Source organism: Vombatus ursinus, unplaced genomic scaffold (assembly GCF_900497805.2).
Source record: "Vombatus ursinus unplaced genomic scaffold, bare-nosed wombat genome assembly UNPS02010639.1, whole genome shotgun sequence".
In the NCBI taxonomy this organism is placed as follows: domain Eukaryota; kingdom Metazoa; phylum Chordata; class Mammalia; order Diprotodontia; family Vombatidae; genus Vombatus; species Vombatus ursinus.
Genome location: NW_020950417.1, coordinates 632,110 through 651,554, shown reverse-complemented (window position 1 = coordinate 651,554; position 19,445 = coordinate 632,110). Strand labels below are relative to the sequence as shown.

The 19,445-nt window shown below is 36.1% G+C and overlaps 2 protein-coding genes across 5 annotated transcripts in view; one reads left to right on the top strand and one right to left on the bottom strand.

The window, feature by feature from the left end:
* Nucleotides 1-11,585, top strand: part of FNBP1L (formin binding protein 1 like) — a 111,337-nt gene extending 99,752 nt beyond the window's left edge. The window contains exons 10-15 of one of the 2 annotated variants that reach the window (XM_027854871.1): nucleotides 2,094-2,203; nucleotides 3,636-3,768; nucleotides 4,996-5,090; nucleotides 6,606-6,754; nucleotides 7,829-7,987; nucleotides 9,317-11,585. In XM_027854871.1, coding sequence (XP_027710672.1) covers nucleotides 2,094-2,203; nucleotides 3,636-3,768; nucleotides 4,996-5,090; nucleotides 6,606-6,754; nucleotides 7,829-7,987; nucleotides 9,317-9,324 — 654 coding nt within the window. In that variant the 3' untranslated portion in view covers nucleotides 9,325-11,585. Of the gene's footprint in view, nucleotides 1-2,093; nucleotides 2,204-3,635; nucleotides 3,769-4,995; nucleotides 5,091-6,605; nucleotides 6,755-7,828 lie in introns of both variants that reach the window. The other variant, XM_027854870.1, reaches the window with a different exon arrangement.
* Nucleotides 11,586-15,089: 3,504 nt separating this feature from the next.
* BCAR3 (BCAR3, NSP family adaptor protein) overlaps nucleotides 15,090-19,445 on the bottom strand; it is a 167,669-nt gene continuing 163,313 nt past the window's right edge. For all 3 annotated transcript variants that reach the window (XM_027854888.1, XM_027854889.1, XM_027854890.1), the window contains 2 exons: nucleotides 18,429-18,641; nucleotides 15,090-15,761 (listed from right to left, as the gene is read on the bottom strand). In XM_027854888.1, coding sequence (XP_027710689.1) covers nucleotides 15,583-15,761; nucleotides 18,429-18,641 — 392 coding nt within the window. In that variant the 3' untranslated portion in view covers nucleotides 15,090-15,582. The remainder of the gene's footprint in view (nucleotides 15,762-18,428; nucleotides 18,642-19,445) is intronic.

The window sequence follows — 19,445 nt, the reverse complement described above, 5'->3', positions numbered from 1 at the left end:
GAAAGTCAAGTGAGGAGCTCCTACATTCATTTACACTAGTCGGTGTTTTGACTTTTATCACTTTTATCACTATTCGTGTTATATGATAACATGCGATATATCAGTAAGATTTGAGTATATGGGTGGGGTCCTTTATATTTAGTTTTCCTAGAGAGGTACACTTGAGACCACTGAGAAAATGTTTGAATGCCTTTTGGAGTAGTTTCATTTTACATTAATTTGGAAACCAGAATGAGTTAAAACTCATCATCAAAGGGGCAGCTAGGTGGCGCAATGGATAGAGCTCCACTCAGACACTTGACACTTAAATAGCTATGTGACTCTGGGCAAGTCACTGTACCCCGATTGCCTCACCAAAAGAAAAAAAAACTCATCATCAAAGTCATTTTGCAGAGACAGATGCAATATAGCATGTGTTTTTAGAGCTGGCACATGTTATCACTTAATATGTATAAAATTGACACGTGTACAGAATGTCCAAATGTGCACGCATATCCCAATAGCGTTTATAAAACTGATCCTGTTTTCAGTCACCATTTTGAGAATATATTATTCAAAAGAAAGATATATTTTTATATATATATAAATCAATAAGAGGTATCAACATTTAAAAAATAAGTGATATGAGATCTTTAAGTAGTTGAATAATGAGAAAATAGAATCAATAATTTCATAATTAAGTCAGTTATTTTTAATACAGCTGAAAGTCATAATAAGAATAAACTTACATTTTACTTAGACTGGTAACTCTACCTGAATTTTATAATTTTATACAAGTCCTTGTAAGTGTCATTGCCAACATTCCCTTCCCCCTTGCCTTGGCTTTTTCTTTCTTATCCTTAAAAAAAAAAATCCTAAACATCATTCTTACTAAAGAGATTTGTGTTAGATTTCTGTTGGTTGGGCAAATTAGATATTTTATTTGGTCACACAACTTAATCAATGGAGAATATTTGTTAAGGCTCAATTTGGTGAACAACGCTGCTGGGAGAAATAAAAAATTTAGATAATACATGATTCCCACTCTCATAAGGCTTTCATTTATGATCGTTATTGCCCAAAGGAGTATTGAACATAGTAGTAGTGAATTTAGTTTTTACTTGCTTCTTACTTAATAGGCAGTTCTATTTTTAATTTAGCTATTATTAGATCTTCTTTGATTATAAGAAATAGGTAGATCTGCCTATCTAGAAACTATGCAGGTATTAATTATTAAACATTAAAAATGTTTCATATGTTGGACAAATTGAGCCTTTAGTGCAAGGTAAGTAATTTCTTGGCAGCTAGGTGGCATAGTGGGTAGAATGCTGGGCTGAAGTGAGGAAGACTCATGTTTGTGAGTTCAAATCTGGCCTCAGACGCTAGCTGTGTGACCTTGAGCAAGTCAGTTAATCCTGTTTGCCTCATTCTCCTCATTTGAAAGATAAATTGGAGAAGGAAGTGGCAAACCACTCCAGTATCTCTGCCAAGGAAACCCCAAATGGGGTCAGGAAGAGTTGGACAGGACTCAACACATTTGAACAAGTAATTCACTGAACTAATTAATGTTCACTCTATTCCTATTTTAATTTGACATTTTTACTTAAGTAGTATGACATTGGGTTTTGACATTGGGTTTAACATGGAAATGTGATTAAACTATAAACAAATCTTTATGTAGATGAGAATTGTCATGTTTCTATTTCGTTATTGATGATGTAATAAGGTTTAATAATTTTAATGCAATCTAGGCTTGAAGTTACTTTGTATAGACTAAAAATGGCTTGTCATTGCAAATTTCCGTCATCAGCTGCTTTTCTATTCTAAGATGAAAATAATGATCAAAGTCAAAATTTTTCTTAGTATGTGTATTTCTAGTAAGCTTAAATATAAAAATTATTTTCTGCTTTGTTGTGTTTTAAATTAATTTGTTCCAAATCTCATCTTGCAATTTTTTTGTCATGTATTTTTTTTTTTAAATTAATGTGCATTTTAAAAGAAATGCCTCTTCTCCTGATATCAGACTGAAGTGTTTTGGTAACTGCAGGTATGCTTTGAGTCAGATGAAATCTCCAGAAAATGTATTTAGTAATGACATAGTCTCTTCATTTCAGGGTCCAGCGGTAGAAGATTTCAGTCATCTACCCCCGGAACAGAGACGTAAAAAACTGCAGCAGCGGATTGATGAACTTAACAGAGAACTACAAAAAGAATCAGACCAAAAGTATTTTTCGTTAAATTATGCAATATTGTTACTTTCAGAAACTGTTTTGATGAATGTCTTTAGATGTGACATGAGAAATTATCACTGCCTCTTTTTTAATCAGTAGTTTCTTGAATGTAATTATTTTGGGAACAGAACATACCTTCAAACTTTGTAATAAATTAAACAGTTGTACTGTTAAAACTATCAATTTGAGAGGTTGCCATGTCATGGGTAAAAAAAAAAAGTAATAAGTAATCTCTTTGAATACAGTTTGACATTTATTACTAGTTAATATTCCATCTTTCGTTTTTTTTCCCAGATTAACTGGTAAATAACTTGATCCATTTTAAAGAATAGAGTTGTTACTTTAGTGCATAAATATAAATGTCTGAGGTAATCTGAGCATATAATTATATTTGCAATAGAAAGGTTGAAGATAAGATACATTCGATTTTTTTTAATGAAAAAAAGATATTATAAAGAGATACAGTATGATCCATTTCTGCTGAGATTAAACCAGGGAAAATAGGTATAAACTGCAGCTTAATGTTTATTAATGTTTATTAAAACTATGCTAGTATATAAATAAGACTTTCTTTAGGAAATAATTCTTGATATTGAGAGGTAATTCCAACTAGGTGGAATGAAGCCTGTAGATAAAAGTTAGGTACTGCAAGGTTACTAAATAAAAGCCATCTTTGAAATTTGTTTATTATAGGATTTTCTTTTGAAGCAAGAAATGAATGTTCTCTGGAAAACTATACAATATTTGATAAAATTAGGCTAGTCTGAAAATTCACCAGGAAAGTCACAAAAATTCAGGGTATAGGTTATTAATAAATTCAACAGTAAAATTATATATCATTTATGAATACCACTTGAAAAAGGAATTAGAACTATGTTCCTAATTTGGTTATGCACCAGGACCCTTATTTCTATTCCCAAATAAAAACTAGAAATTAACAAGCAACAATATCACTAGCTCACTAATTATTAATAAATTTATGAAGATTATTATACAGTTTAAAATAATTTACAGGTTCTTTCTGAAGACACATATGGACCAGTTAGCCTAAAAGAGACTTAAGGAATGGAATGTTATTTATTTTTCATCCTTGATTCACTTAAATCAGTTTATATATATTTGCATTAAAAAAAGAGAGAGAGAGAATTCCACCCTGTTTGATACTCTCAAAAAAAAGTTTAACAAAATGACAATCTATCTTTATAATTCATTTTATATAGGCTAAACTTTAATGAGAACATTAAATATTTGACTTTAAATTAAGAGTTACGATTATGTTTGTGATCAGGTCATATGTAAATCCAAAGGTTATCAAGTAGAATGTATACCTAGTTGATTTATTTTTATAAATTGGAAACCTTTGAAAATGTGAAAGTTCTTAGTTTATTATATCTGTAACTAAATTAATTTTCTTCTGTGTTGCAGAGATGCACTCAACAAAATGAAAGATGTGTATGAGAAAAATCCACAAATGGGGGATCCATGCAGTTTGCAGCCCAAACTAGCTGAGACAATGAATAACATTGACCGACTGCGTATGGAAATACATAAGAATGAGGTGAATCTCTTATGCTGTTTTTATAAAGTATAAACTACTATGTGACAATGTTTTCACCATATATTTTCCAAATTGTTTAAATCATTTGAAAACGTGTATGATTAATAAAGTTTTGTTATAATAGGTAATCATTGAAAGGAACCTTTTAATGAAAAATTGTTTTAATAATAATGGCAGGAGTTAACATTTTTATAGCACCTCCTGTGTGTATGTCAGGCATAGTGCTAAGTGGTTTTTAAATATTATGGCATTTGATTCTCATAGTCCTGGAAGTTGGGTGCTATTATTATTCCCATTTATACAGATGAGGAAACTGAGACAGTCTCAGTGACTTGCCTGAAGTCACACAACTAATAAGTCTGAGGCTGGATTTGAACTCTGGTCTTTCTTGAGGCCCAGCTCTCCATCCACTGCACCACCAACCTGCCTCTACTTGAGATTGATTAATATTTTAAATATATAAATGCATGGGTATGTTGTGTGGTTTTAAAATTTTTTTTAATTTTCTCTTGAGTAGAAAGGACATCAGACTTAGAATAGTCCTTGCTGTGCCAATGACTAGTTGTATGAACTTGAATAAATCACTGAACTTCTCTGGACCCCTTAGTCTTCCCATCTGTGAAACAGAGAGGATGTTGATGTAGTCCTTTAAGGTTTACATCAGATCATGTATAGTACATGATTTGATCCTAAAATGACCCTGTGAGATAGGCATTTATAATCCCATTGCCTCTTACCACAACATTGTTTTGATGATTCAGTGAGATATCTTGTCAGAGACTTTTATTAAACTGTAAAGCCTTACATAAATATGAATTGATATTATTACTCATGATGTTTGATGTGAGAGGTGCTGTGACTTACAGGATAAAGAGTTGTCCTTGGAGCCCAGAAAACTTGGGTTCAAAGTCTTGTCTTTTATCCAAACTGTCTCTTTGTCTGTGGTTAAGTCCCTTTACTTTTCAATGTTCCACACACTTCTTTAAAACTGTAATTTATTAGAGACTAGTTACCAGTCTGCAGTGGTGAGTTTCCAGATCCAGAAGTTCCCTACACTGATGAAACATAGGACCAGAAATAATGTTCTTTTCTCTTAGAATTGAATAACTAAGAAGTAACTTAGGTACATTTAAGCTTTTGTAGTTTAACAACCTGTTTATACATCTAGGTTTATTTTTTTCCGTGATGCTTGTTCACTTCCTTGGTTTTATTTATTTTCCTCTGAAGGCCTGGCTTTCTGAAGTTGAAGGTAAAACAGGTGGGAGAGGAGACAGAAGACACAGCAGTGACATAAATCATCTGGTAACACAAGGAAGAGAAAGGTCATTGTTTTATTTAAACTTAGATTTTTTTAGTACTTAAACCTTTTCTCCCTCTGCCTTTTCCCCAAAATTCCTAGTAACAATTCATCTGGGATTTGTTTCCTGAGTTGATTATTTTAGCTTTTCAAATAAATGGCATTCAGATTGTTCTTGTCTTCTGCAACTTTGTTAAGAAGACAGTTCTCCTTTGTCCTAAGTAAAATAAATTTAGGAGAATTTTGACCTTTAGAATTGATAAGACAGAAAACTGGATTTGTTTTAAGTAGCCTTAGTGGAATTTATCATGTGACATACTAGTTAGTGAAATGTGATGTCACAGTTCTGGTCTCTTAGACTGTCAAGATCCTGAATGTGGAGAAAGAGCAATTCTTGTCAGATTTGGGGTCCTGGAATCCCCAGGCATGACGTTCTTATGTTCCAGGTGTTAAAATCAAGGGGCAAATAATAGAAGAGTGGTCTTGGTGTGATTCTCTGAAAGAGTGAAGTTGGGTGGGAATTAGAGTGTCTAGTAAGAATATTACTGTGGTTCTACAAATTCTAACATGTCATGGGACTGAACAAATTTTCAAGCTTTTTGAGAGTATTTTTCTCTCAAAGGAATCTAACTATGATTTTTAATGTGAAGGAGGGGCAAGAGAGAACCTGCCAAGTAGATTTCCTGGTTTTTGTTTTTTGTTTTTTTGTGAGGCAGTCGGGGTTAAGTGACTTGGCTAGGGTCACACAGCTAGTATCATGTGTCTGAGGCCAGATTTGAACTCAGAGCTGGTGCTCTATCTACTGTGCCACCTAGCTGCCCCATGTATTTCCTTTTGCTCTAGTGTGTCACACCAGGAAAAATTCAAAATTGTAAAAATCCCCAGGCCGCATAAAAGTTTTTCTCCTAGACCTACCAAAACATTGATTGGAATGTATCTAATCCTGTGGACTCTGGCCTAATTGAAGGCTTGATTGTCATGAATCTTTGACAAAATACGATTGGAAATTTAAACCTTTTTTAGACATCATTCATTTAAAAGTCAAAAACAAATCCTAATGCCAGCTAATTTGAATTATTTACACTGTAGTATTCCTCCAATAACACAAATAATGATGAGTTGACTGTTTTTGCATTTTTCTTCTAGACCAGAAGTTCTTAACCTTTTGATGTGTCATTGACCCCTTCTAATGAAGGCTTTGGATCCCTTCTCAGAATGATATTTTTTAAATGCATAAAATACATAGGATAAAAATGGAACCAAATTGTATTAAAATATGTTTATTAAAATATTTTCTTTAAAAAGTTCACAGACCCAAGGTTATAACCTATTTATTTTTTTGTGTTTGGGAGGTTCAGTGGAAGCCTTCTGTACTGAGTAATTTGTATACTATATTTTTTGAGAAAATAAATTTTCCTTGGGAAGTTTGAGATTAGTATTTAACACAATAATGTGATCTTGGGGAGATCCCTGAAGTTGGTTTTCTAGAAAACTATATGTATGAGAGACTTGATGAGATTTATTTTCATTTGACTTATAGCCCTGAAGGAAGTTATACAGATGATGCAAACCAGGAAGTCCGAGGACCACCACAGCAGCATAGTCACCCTAATGAGTTCGATGATGAATTTGAAGATGATGATCCCTTACCTGCTATTGGACATTGTAAAGCTATTTATCCTTTTGATGGTATGATTAATTTGATATATTATATTTTTGATAAAATTGGACGTTTGGGGTTTAATCAACTTGTACAGTTAGATGAATCGTTAAGTTACCAGAGTATCATAATTTCACTGCCATGACTTTAATTATTTTTTTTATAGATAGTGAGCATTTTCTTTCTCTTTCATATAGGATAGAATATGACAGAGGTGAAGTTTATTGGTTTTCAGGACAATGTAAAGTAGGAATTAGTAATCATCTCTAGGTCATTTGTGAAGCCAAACTAATTCTTGACAGGCTGGCTGCTGACCCCACTCCTTGTTTTCCACTTTCCTTTGCATTTCTGCTCCAAGATTGGGGGAGATGGCATAACTGGAAGGCTCTGCCACACCCTTGCCCCTACTTGTTTAGGAGAAAATGCTACCAAGGATCAGGAAGGAAGGCTTGGTGCCAATGGCTTCAGACCGATTTGTCCTCTTCGTTTTCAGCTAGAGGGCCAGAAAGGGAGCCCACCAAGTTAAAATCTTGCTCTAATGTAAAGTTGAAAGGGGATTTTAGTCTTTACTACTTTAAAATTTAGAAAATGTTTAGGTCCTCTTTGTTCCCAGTGACGACCTATATTGACTATAGAGGTAACAGCAGCAGGAGCAGCAGTAGTAGTACTAGTAGTGGTAGCCGCAGCAGCAGCAAGAACGTTATCTGCTTCCCAGTCCCCAGCTAGCAGGTAGGAATGGTGAGGGGATGGAGGAACTAGCCATGTCATTGGGGTGATTGCAAACCAGATGCCTTGTCACAGATAGTCCTGCTGCCAACATCAGCATTTATACCTTTGTTTCTCTTGCTGTCCCTTCTGCAATTTTCACTCTTCTTCCTTTCTTTCTAAGTACTTTTTTTAGATACCATTCACTATCCTAACACAACCCCGCAACAATTTGACTCAAAAGTGAAAAAATAGGATTTATTTAAAACAGAAAGCTTTATTAGTTTCACAAACACTTAAATTTTTTTTGTATTGAGGGTTACTCATACTTTGCAGATATTAATCAGAAGAATCATTTAGCATAAATCATGCCTAAGCTCCAACAACTCTTGTCTTAGGGCACAATGAAGGCACTCTGGCAATGAAAGAAGGTGAAGTCCTCTACATTATTGAAGAGGACAAAGGAGATGGATGGACAAGAGCCCGGAGGCAGAATGGAGAAGAAGGCTATGTGCCAACATCTTACATAGATGTGACTCTAGAGAAAAACAGTAAAGGTGCAGTAACTTATATCTAAACTCTAACCAAGCAGCTTCATACTGTACGTTCCCCAGGAAAGAGAACTCTACATACACATTCAATGGGATGAAAAATGTTAGGAAACAATCCATAAAGGGCATCTAAGGTTTATTGTTCACCATGTGAGCTTAGCTCAGGCTTAATGCTTAATTAAGAGTTGTGAATATCATGGAAGGAAAATGTTCTTTTTATGTTTCTTTTCTAATTTGAGCAAAATGCATTGGGGTTTAATCACTGCTGTTGGCCTTATGTCCTGCATCAATCCACTTGAAAGATTTGTGGTTTTCTGCTTGACAAACCAGACCATCTTATCCACTGAGAAAGTTGCTGTAGACTTAAAGCTTTTTATTCTCCTTGCTTCAGAAAACAGGAGAAAATAACACTACCTGGAAATTCTGAAAAGCAAATTCATAAAACTAGTAATAATCCCTTTTTAGCAATATAAGTTAAAGTGACAGTCCCCAGAAAGAAAGTTCACTAAAAACTGATGAACTTGGCCAAAGAAAAATGCTCGTTTTCCCCTTTGTTTTCTAAACATTTTGTAGCATTAATCTTCCAAAGATGAAAATATGTTGTTTTAAAGAAAAAAAAAACATACTGCCTACATGGGTAGTATTTTAAAAATTTTGCAAAGTAATCTGACCTAGTCACTCTGTGTATTTGTACATTGTGTGTTTGCTGACCAGGAATTCTGGATTTCTAGTAATTTTCAATATTGTATATATTCTAAGTTCATCTTATCCTTGCATTGCTCATCTTGAAAATACTTTTTGGAGAGTATTTCTTTTTATGGGTTAACATCTAAGAGCCCATAAATAGTAAGAAACAGGTTTCAAATAAGTTGGAATTGGAATTTTTCTAAATCAAATGTAGTTAGTACTTTGTTTTAAAAACAAAAAATGACAAAAAGAAAAAAAAACAAAAACAATGCTCTGCTGATTGGATTCTGACTTAATCGCAGTAATTATATAGTTATGGTCCCTGAATAAGGCATCCCTTATGAGTAAGAAAGCATGTTTTCTCAGTTCAGGTCAAACAAATATTTATCAGAAGCACCAGTTCCTTCTGCTGCTTTTCATCAGTAAGGAAAACTCTTTGGATGGAGTTAGGCCTTTGCAAAATGAATGGAGTAAGGCAGCTGGGAAAGGCATCGTGCCATAGTCCACATGGAGCAAAACTCACAAAAGACCTCCATCTGTGGGACTTGCTAGGGGACGTTTGGGAGAGGCGCTTAACTGAACACCTCCTTCTGTCTTTCCAAAGGTCTTCAGTAATTATGTTCTTTTCTTTTTCCTCCTGGACTGCAGGTTCCTGAAGAGGGTTTCTGAGAAAATGGGCGAGATGTGGAAGGAGGTTACATGCAGCTGCTCTGGGGGGGAGGGTAGTAGAGTTGGTAGGCTTAAAGAGAAAGAGAGAAAAAAGACAGATTGCATGAGTGCATGCAGGCATACATTATTATTTTTCACTAACCTCATTTCCATGCGTTGTTTTTTTAAAAATCATGATATTACAAATCCTCACAGTTCTGCTTCAGAATTCACTATTAGAAAAAGGCCAAAACAACCTTATCCACCTTTTTCCATTTGTTTCACTCTCTTTGTTAAAGTCAGAAAAACTGCAGTGATGATTTCCCATTTGTTTCACTTGTTACAGTTGTCCCAGTAGGACTGTCTTCATCCAGGCCTTGTTTTAATTGGCTGTTTGTTAGATCCATGCTGTTTGTCAGTGTCTGCCTGTTCCGCCTCCAGGCTCGCCTAACATCCCATTGCATGTCTAGAATGACTAGACTAGATTTGTGTCAGGCATGTCTTTATAACCTCTTGTTTCAATGCTTGTGTTTTGTTCTACATTTGTAATGGAAACCACTCTTTTGTGAAACCTCTCCAGCACTAATGTTTTCATCCCAGTGTTCATGTATGCTGCTATAACGTTCCCATTCATCGTCATATTCCAGTTTTGGCATTATGAAGAAGTGGTCTATGGACCCTAAGTATTTTTGGTGATTAGAAAAAAAAAACAAAACATCTCTGCTCTAGCCTACAACACAGTCAAAAGAACTCTTTGAAATGTGATACGTCTCCAACACCTCATTTTGAGAAGAACCTTTAGTGAGCACTGAAATCCTGGCAAAGTAACACAGAAGATACTCACCATCGCAAGACAAATGACTGTTTTCAAAAGTCAGCTGCTTGCTATTCAAATACTGCCTTAAACTAGAGTGCCTAAATCTGTTGATTGCCAACACTACCACTACAGTATCCCACAAAGGGCTTTATGTATTGGCTTGGTATGACCTCCTTTAACTCTCGCCGGTGCTGCTGCAGCCGCAGAAGGAGCCGTGGTAGGTGTCTTCTAGAGCGCTTCTACCTATGATGGTGCATCTCTTCACATTTGTGCATCAGAACTAAGGACATGTATCTGTCCATTTTACTTTACTAAATGTTTTTAATAGAATTCATATGGAAATCTCCCCCTTTGTCTTTTAATTTGGGGTAATGAAGCTACCACTTAATTACTATAATGATAGTCTGTTCTCAAGTGATGCTTTTATTTTGAACCAGTTTAAATTTGAGTGGACTTTTGTAATGATTTATGTGCACTTTTACTTGTAAAATGGCTATTTCAATATGTTTATATGTGTAAATAGAGTTGTCTGCAGTGCCCCTATTGCTTATGTTGTCTTGCCTCCCATTTGTGATTCTGTTAATGACTTACATCATACCTGATTTGCTAGAGTAATAGTGAGGTAAGGGAAGGGAAATACTTGTACCACTCATGCTTCATTAACTCAGTTCTTTGGTGTTTGAGGGAGAAAGAGAATGTGAAATGATCTGTGTTTCATTGCATTTTAAACAATATTTTAGAAGCCTTGTGACTCCTTTTAAAAGACTTTTATTTCCAGTGTTATTTGACTTGTACTACCAGTAAAACTAAAGCTGAGTGACTTTTGTGTGGAAGTTGATTCCTTTATTAAAATGAATATGCCACTATTACACAACTGACCATGTATTACCTTTGGGGCTATGAAGCTATCAAGTTTAGATTTTGGATATTGTATACAGGGTTATTTATATTATTGTGACATTACTCAATAGTGACAAACTACACAATGTAGTTTTTAAAATCTAGTGCTTTTTCATTTTAAAGGTTAGCAGTGGGAAGGAAATGTGATCTGGCTGTTTGTCTTTTGTATGAGGCCTGGAGTTCTTGTGTTTGCCTGGCTAGCAGCCAACAGGTCAAAGTTTAAGGCTTCCTTGTAAGGACTAACTGTTCTTTTCAAGCTACTGTTTGTTTTTCTAAAAGCAGGATTTGCTTCCTTTGGGGACAAGTCCCTTTGTGTGGGATAGTGCAACCTGTACATGGGGTATTACATATAGGAAAGACATTTGTACTTGCACAGCTAGTTAATCATTCTGAAAATTGGAACATGTGAATTGTCTCAAATCTTCGATTTTTTCAGTAATTTTTACTCCTTTTGTGCACATGTTGATTTCTTAATGGTAAATGCTTTGTTTGAAATAGTGTTCTCTGTTGAGAATATTTTCATGGAATAAACAATCTTTTCATGGTCAGTCAGATGTAGAGTGTGATGTCTCTTTTTCCTTTATGAACCCTAAGTCCCCCATATGAATGAATGGTTTAGGCAGGTCTTTAGAACTGACGTGATGTTCAGATATAGGAGCCAGTAGAGTACAGCAGAATGACCACTAACTGCAGTCAGAAGACCTGGGTTCAGAACTCACCACTGAAGCTTACTTAACCTTGGGCTATCGTTTCCTCATCCGTACAGCGAAGGAGTTGGACAAAGGCTACTCTGTGATCAGGTCCGGTTCTAGTTCTGTAATCATCTTGTAATCCTTTGACCAAGTCTTCTAAGTCGAAGATTTGGAATTTTTTTTTTTCCATACTATTGATTTGAAGTCACAGGGAAGAATCCCAAATAAGGAGAGGAGTGTATATACGTGTGTGTGTGTGTGTGTGTGTGTGTGTGTAGGGGTTGTCTGCCCCTTGTTAGCTGTTTTTCTCCAGTTTGCCCCAAAGAAAGAACTTTCTTTCTGAAAATGGAACTTTAAGATACTTTTCTATATAGCATTGGTTCTTAGATTGCTCTCTTATGCACCACCAAAACAACCCTAAGCTTTGTGGTCATCTTCCCAGCACAGAAGTCCAGTATCCAAGTCTGATTGCAGTATCTCAGCTATTCGTAGGTGTCTTCTGTTCTGCTGCTCATACTCTCAAGGAATCATGGAAGGAAGTTATCCTAGAATTCAATACCGTCCAATATGTGTGAGCTGTGCTTTGGTAATAGGTCTGATCCCTTGTCTAGAGCTTCTCCTGAGGATATGGTTCATGTGTGTTGGGACTGTCAAAAAATGAAATGGACTATTCACTGGTAAATAATAACAAATGAGAAAGAATGAGGGAAGGTGATAAGGAGAAGATAGAAAGAAATCACTTCAGATTTACAAACTCCCTAAGTTGATTTATAAAAGATGTACAAAAGATAGAACAAGAAAGACATAACATTTCAAGGCAAATTTTTTTCAAAATTTAAAAACTCACAAAATTGCTTCATTTGCCTTAATGTGCTATTTCCTTTGGCAACAGGAAAGTCTACCTTCTGGTTGATTCTGAGCCTTGCTATGATACCCTGTGAATTGTGTTGCATGGGACTCAGTTGCATGATTGGCAGTTCCAAAAAGGTTATTTATGACTTTTACCTAAAATCAAACAGAGCTAAAGGAGTTTTCTCCTGATATACCTACAATGGGTCAGCCTGTGATTTTAGGTTTAGTCCTGAGGGAACAATCTTGACTTTACATTTACTACCATCTCCCTATTTCTCCTTTCATAGCACATTCCTCTGACCATACCAGAACTTCAAAGGTTTTATAAATATATCTTACTTCTACAATCAGAAAGCATCTCTGAGCTACAATAATGAGATGCAAGTATATAGGACTTTGTTTTTTATTCTGAATTTGTTTCACTTTCCTAATCTGAGCGACTGGAGAAAATCACTTCTTAGGATTTGCCATATTTGTGTATGTGATTACGTATATCCTAGCATAGCATAGTATAATCACATCTTTACCAAATGATGTGAAGTTAAACTGTATCACTATCCTATACTGTATAGTACTATACTATACTCTGCTGTACTGTTCTCTACTGTATTGTACTGTGATATGGTACACTGCTCAGTCATTCATCTCTGTGGATATACGGCAGTAGTCCATCACTGATTTTGACTCACAGTGTACCCTCAGCACACTCTAAACCACCAACGTCCCAAGTATATTGCTAAGTACCTATAGGCAGAGCCAGTGAAGAAAAATGGACTCAATTTCTTCTAGGGATGGAGAGGTTACTTCAAGATGACAGTGGGCCGACAACATGAGGACACTGACTTGAGTTGCCTCTGTAATGCAGCACTAAGAGTACCTGGCCCTGTCTAAGCCATTCATCTTCACAAAGCAGGACGTGCCCAGACTTCACAGGCAGATCAACATAAAGCTGTGTCACTGCAAACTCACCAAGGCGCCAACCCTATCTGGTGACTGGAGAACATCTTTCCCCTTTCTGACCTGAAAAAAACCTATTCTTCCTTTTTTTCCTTGGGTGCTGTGCCTCTCTCATATACCTGTTTGTTTTTCATATTTAAATGTTTCCCCATGGTTTCTGTGTGTGTGCATACTATATGTTATACGTTCTAGACTAGTTTATATTACATTATGGCGTAGACTGTAGTGTATTCTGTGCTATATACATGTATAGTGTAGTGTACTCTAGTATTTCTGTATATGTATGTATATAGAATATACACACATATTGGTATGCTCATATTAAACACTCTAGTATAGACTATTGCCTAGTTTATATTATATTACAGTATAATAGAACATGTTAGGGGACCACATATAGTGTAGTATACTGTAGTATAGCACCCAGAGTAGATTGTAATATAGCATCCACTGTCATAATAGCCACTGTGGTAAGTGACATCACTCCATCCAGCTCCACTCCACCTATCACTTATATTAGTGCTGTAATAAATGTGACATATCAATGTTCTATGTTATTTATCATTCTGGCTTAATAAATGCCATGTTATAATGTGCTATGCTATACTGTGCTGTGTTACGTGGTTCTTTACTATCTATCTATACCATGTAAGGTACTATGCACAGTACCCTACCCTACTCAACCAGGTTATGTATAATATACAATGTGATGCTAAGCTGTATTATCTTACACTGTAGTATCATGATCATTTAACTCAGGAGGGATTGGTTGAGCCATTGCACACCATCTGTTTTGGGAAGGGGCCCAGGTCAGCACCTTTCATTCACTTCTTAGCCCTATTCCTGACTTTTTGGACTTCAAAGTCATGCCTTCTCCCTGACCCCTCAACTGTTTTTCAGGTCTTTTCTGTGAATTGTTTTCACCATTAGAATATGAGGTCCTCTGAGGGCAGGGATTACCCTTTTTGCTCGTATTTGCATTCCCAGTACTTAGCACAGTATCTGGCACATGGTAAGCACTTAATACATGCTTGTTTCCTTCTTTCCCTTCCTAGAATGGGATGGTAGCACTCCAGTGGAACTGGTCTCTGCCACATTAATAGAGAATGGAGGAGTTGACCACCCACCTTTCAATGAGCCAAGAAATAAAATGACCATACCTTAACTCCCCTCAATTTGACTTCCTAGGACCTTCCATTCAGCCCACCTGCCTGCTTATGCTTTTGTAGTATTTAATTAGGGTGTAGTTGGGGAGAGGAGGTACAGGGCCACATATACAATGGGAGAAAAGCTCTTAAGAACCAGAGGTCCTCTAAAAATGATTTTACTGTACATATATACACATACAGATATATGTATGCAAATACATATGCTAAGCAAAATGCATTTAAATCAGGTCAGGGTCATTGAATGTGAAGCAAAGATAACCTTCTACAGCAATAAGCCAGAATCCAATTTAAGTTAAAGCATTTAAGAAAACTGTTCCTTGACCAACTAAATAAAATGTATTTTATTACTACCATGAGTAATTTAATTTTGATATTAAGAGACTGAACATTCACATAAAGATATATTTTTATTCATGACTATTTACACAGTTTTCATATTCATTTAAAGAATATCATACAACTGATACCTTCTGAAATGTTTCATGCTGTTCTTAACCTACTCCTCTATTTACATTTCTGCTACATTATCCTGTGGGAATTGAAATTACTTGAAGTGGTCAAATGCAGTTATTTTAAGAGTTAAATCTGATCAAATGAGATCAGCTAACCCTATCCCACCAGGTAGTTTCTTAAAGTTGACTGACAAATCATTAGCAACAATTACATTAATAAATTATGATTCCTTTAAAAATCAGTAGTAATTTTAAACAATTCATAAATAAATGTGCACTGTGCAATTTACATTTTCAAATATCCTGTGGATACCAAAAGTTTTTATATTGTCACATTTGTACTTAATCATTTTATCAAATAATAAACTTTCCCAAAGAGGAAATTGGATAAAGTTGAAATAATATGTTAGAGTTCCTTGAAGAGTTTTCAGAGCTCTGCATGCTTCACAGGAGGAGGTTCCAATTTTCGTGAGAGTGCAGTTAAAATCTGGTTGAATTTCTCATATCTCTCAGTTTGATTGACTTGTGCTCCTTTGCTTCCCCATAGCAATCTCATCTGAAATTCAGTCTTGAAGATTTCATTCATTTCTTCATCTGCCTGAAAACCTATTAAGAGAAAAAGAAAAGAGTGATGTGTGATACCTGAACTCACATTGTAGAGCAAGACTGAAAACTTGTTTATGTGAAATGACAAAAAAATTAACTCCACTTTAAAAATCTTTTGAATTGTCAAGAATGGAAAACAGTGGTCACTGTTACTGATCTAGCTAAAGATAGTTGGCAAAATTTAGCAGATTGAACATGTAGTAAGAATTGAGGACTATTTAACATGTTCCGAAGAAAGCTCAGGATGGGAATTTTGGAAATGATACCATAGTTGGTTAATGGGCCCAAGTTGTAGCTCCCCTCTTCATTTGTTCCACAGATCTATTTATTAGGGGAATTTTCTATGATTTAGAAATTTTTGTCACTTAATGAAAAGGGGAAAAAAAATCAAGATTGTCAAAATGAATTGAACCACAGGATTTCAGAGTTGGAAGGGATACATATCAGTGTCCATCTAGACCCATAAAATTGTTTTTTAAAATAATTTGATAACTTTCAATATAGTTGTTTACATGTATTCCTTTCATCCTATTAGATTCAGTCCAGTGGTCTTTTCTGTCTAGATGTTTCTGGATTCTGACTATCAAACCTAATGTGTTAGCTCTCTCTTGGCTCTGTTCCCTGCCAATTTAATAAGCTTGACATCTATGATTTCATTCAAGGCACTGATTAAAATTAGTATGAAATGAAGCGCAGATCCGTGAGATACTTCCCTAGAGCTTAAGAAGGGTCAGGGTAGCTTGAGTTAAAACATTGAAAACTTTCCCTCTGTGGAATTGATTTGGTTAAACAGGATATGAGAAGAGAAGGGTTCCAAAGAGTTCAGGAGAAACGGGCTAGCTAGATGGAACATGGTCCCACGTCAGGTCAGCATGTTAGAAAAGGTGAGGAATACAGACACAAGATGAGATAAAACAAAGATGAAAGAGAATGGTAGGGAGAGATGTTCTGCCTAGCAGGGAGGGGAGGAAAAAAAATGCTCTAAGAAAAGTCCATTTAAGGTCATGGAGACCTACCTAGGTTGCCACACTGAGAACTCGAGGAGGGAACCCAGTCTAAGCAGGGGCTCGATAGAGACAGTATTTAATGTTGTAATTGTTGGTCATACCATAAGTAAGTTTTCTCTCTCCAGTTAGATCACAGTCTCAGAGTTGGAAGGAGCCTAGTAACAATTTCTTCCTTTTTGTCCATTCTGTGACTGACATATGGTTATCCAGACACCCCTTAAATGCTGCCAGTAGTGGGGCGCTCCCTACTGATAAGCACAGGAGACCTGTGTTTCCCTGAACATTTTGCATTAAGTTGGAGAAAGGTATCCAGGCATCCTAAAAGATACTTTATATTTAAAAACAATTTGGTGCAGTGGAAAGAGCACTGCCTTTGGAGTCAGAAGATGAGTTCAGATCCACTGTTTATTACTTGTGTAACTGAGAAAGTCACTTCCTTTTCTGGACCTCAGGGGTTTGCATTAGATAGCTTCTAATTAAGGTCTTTTGCAGCTCTATATCTGTTCTATGCTCTTATGCCACACACACAATTACTGACACACTTTAATGTATTAGCTTCCATATGCTTCAGTTGGGTACCCCTACTCTCCTACTTTCAGGGATGGGATAGTATGTGTTTGCCTAGTTCTTGAACAATGGCATCTGATCCTTCCCAATCCCACATCCCTTCACTTTTAAGGTGAAAGGAATTGGCTTCTGGGCTATAGGATTTGTAGCCTCACTAGTCAAACTGTGAACCTTTGATGGATTAAAAAATTTCTAAAGTGAGGAAGAGGAAAATGGAAGCCTGACTGAGCCACATGTATCTGAGGGAATTACTTTTTTTAAAAACTATTATCCTATTGTTTTTATAAAGATCAGTTATTGCTATACTTGCTGAAATCTATTAGTCACACATTCCTTAGTTAATAATCTAAAGAGAGGAATTTTTTACATGCTAATGGGAGAAGATAGCATAATTAAATCCACGATGACGAGAGTTCACTCCTACAAAGCATTCTAAAGTTTATAAAGCCCTTTACTCACAACAGCCTTATGATTGTGCCTAAGGAGTGTTTCCATTTTATCAATGAGGTAAGAGTTGAAAGTGATATCAGTGACCATCTACTTTAAAGTTCTTAGCTGGGGATCCATAAACTTTATTTTTTAAATAATTTGGTAACTATTTCAGTGTAGTTGATTACTTGTATTCCTTTTATCCCATTGTGATTCAGCCATAATTACATAATGTAGCTAATAAGTGGAAGAACCTCGGTTTGAACCCAAGGATTCTGAGACTCTAGGGTCACTGCATCACATTGCCTCAGTATATACATCTCATTTGATCAAATCCCTTATCAAATATTTTACTTCCTCTTCCTTTATTCTATGGTGAAGCTACTAATGAAGTCAGACAATAGGAGGAGAAATGAGAAACGCAGGTAAATACACAGTCTGGTTAATCCAGTTTAGAATACATAGGAATCCATAGATAATGACAGTTTCAAGTGGAGAATAAATGATTATAAAAAGAAACTGAATTTTCATGCTTTGACCTTGTCTACTTTTGTCTTCACCAAAGGGATCACCAAGGATCGCTCATTTTGCCACGATTTTATTTTGTATTATCAGCAGTAATAATAAAGTGAAGAGGCAATAGCTCAGAGACATGTCTGCTTACCTTCTAGGATCCTCTCCGAGTTTGCTCGGTACATGTCTGCAGCCTGGGCTATGAATCGGGCTGTTTCTAGATGGCTCAGCATGATTTCACAGCTTTGATCATTTTTTTCCCACATGTCTGTTCCTTCAAAGGTGACTACTTGCCGCTCCATCAAGGTCACTAGAGGCATAAGCAGTGGGACTGTTACCTTGTTTTGGGGAACACACATGGTCTCTGGAAAACAGAAATGGGAGTCTGTGGGTGTACTTTTCCTTCCAAGAGGACTAAGAAACAAGATAGGTGAGATGGGCAGAAGATGACTGGGATCTTGTTCAGGTTTTGATCAGTGGCAGTGGAATGGGCTGTCTAGAAAAGTCATAGGTTCACCCTGAGTGGAAGTCTTTAAGCAAAGACTGGATGGAGGGAAGGGAATAAGCATTTATGTAGTGCCTACCATGTGCCAGGCACTATACTAAGTGATTTACACAAACTCTGGGAGATACATGTACTGTTTTGATCTCCATTTTACAGATAAGGAAACTGAATCAAAGAGAGGTTAAGTGACTTGCCCAGTCACATAGCTGTTAAGTGTCTGAGGTCTGATTTACTCTCAGGTCTTCCTGACTGCTGGCCAAGCCTTCTATCCACTGAGCTACCTGGCTGCCTCTGACAAAACAAAGGTGGTGGTGATTCTTGGAGAAGGTAAGGAGGGGATTCTTATTTAGGTATGGGTTCAACAATAAATATAGATTTTGGGGTGCCTTCCAATCCTGAGATAACACAGTTGATGAAGCAGCTAGGGTTTGGTGGTGTTTTGTTTTTTTTCTGTAATCACTAAAAACCTCCTGTGAAATTATGCCTTTCCTAGAAAATGGCCTTCCTAAATCAACAATCTCTACAAATAAGCCTTTGCCACTTCTGGTTGTTAAGCTGTAACTAAATGCCCTGAGAGAGCTAGAAATTATAAATTCTCATATGTGGGTGGGGAAGGGTGTGTGTGTGTGTGTGTGTGTGTGTGTGTGTGTGTGTGTGTGTGTG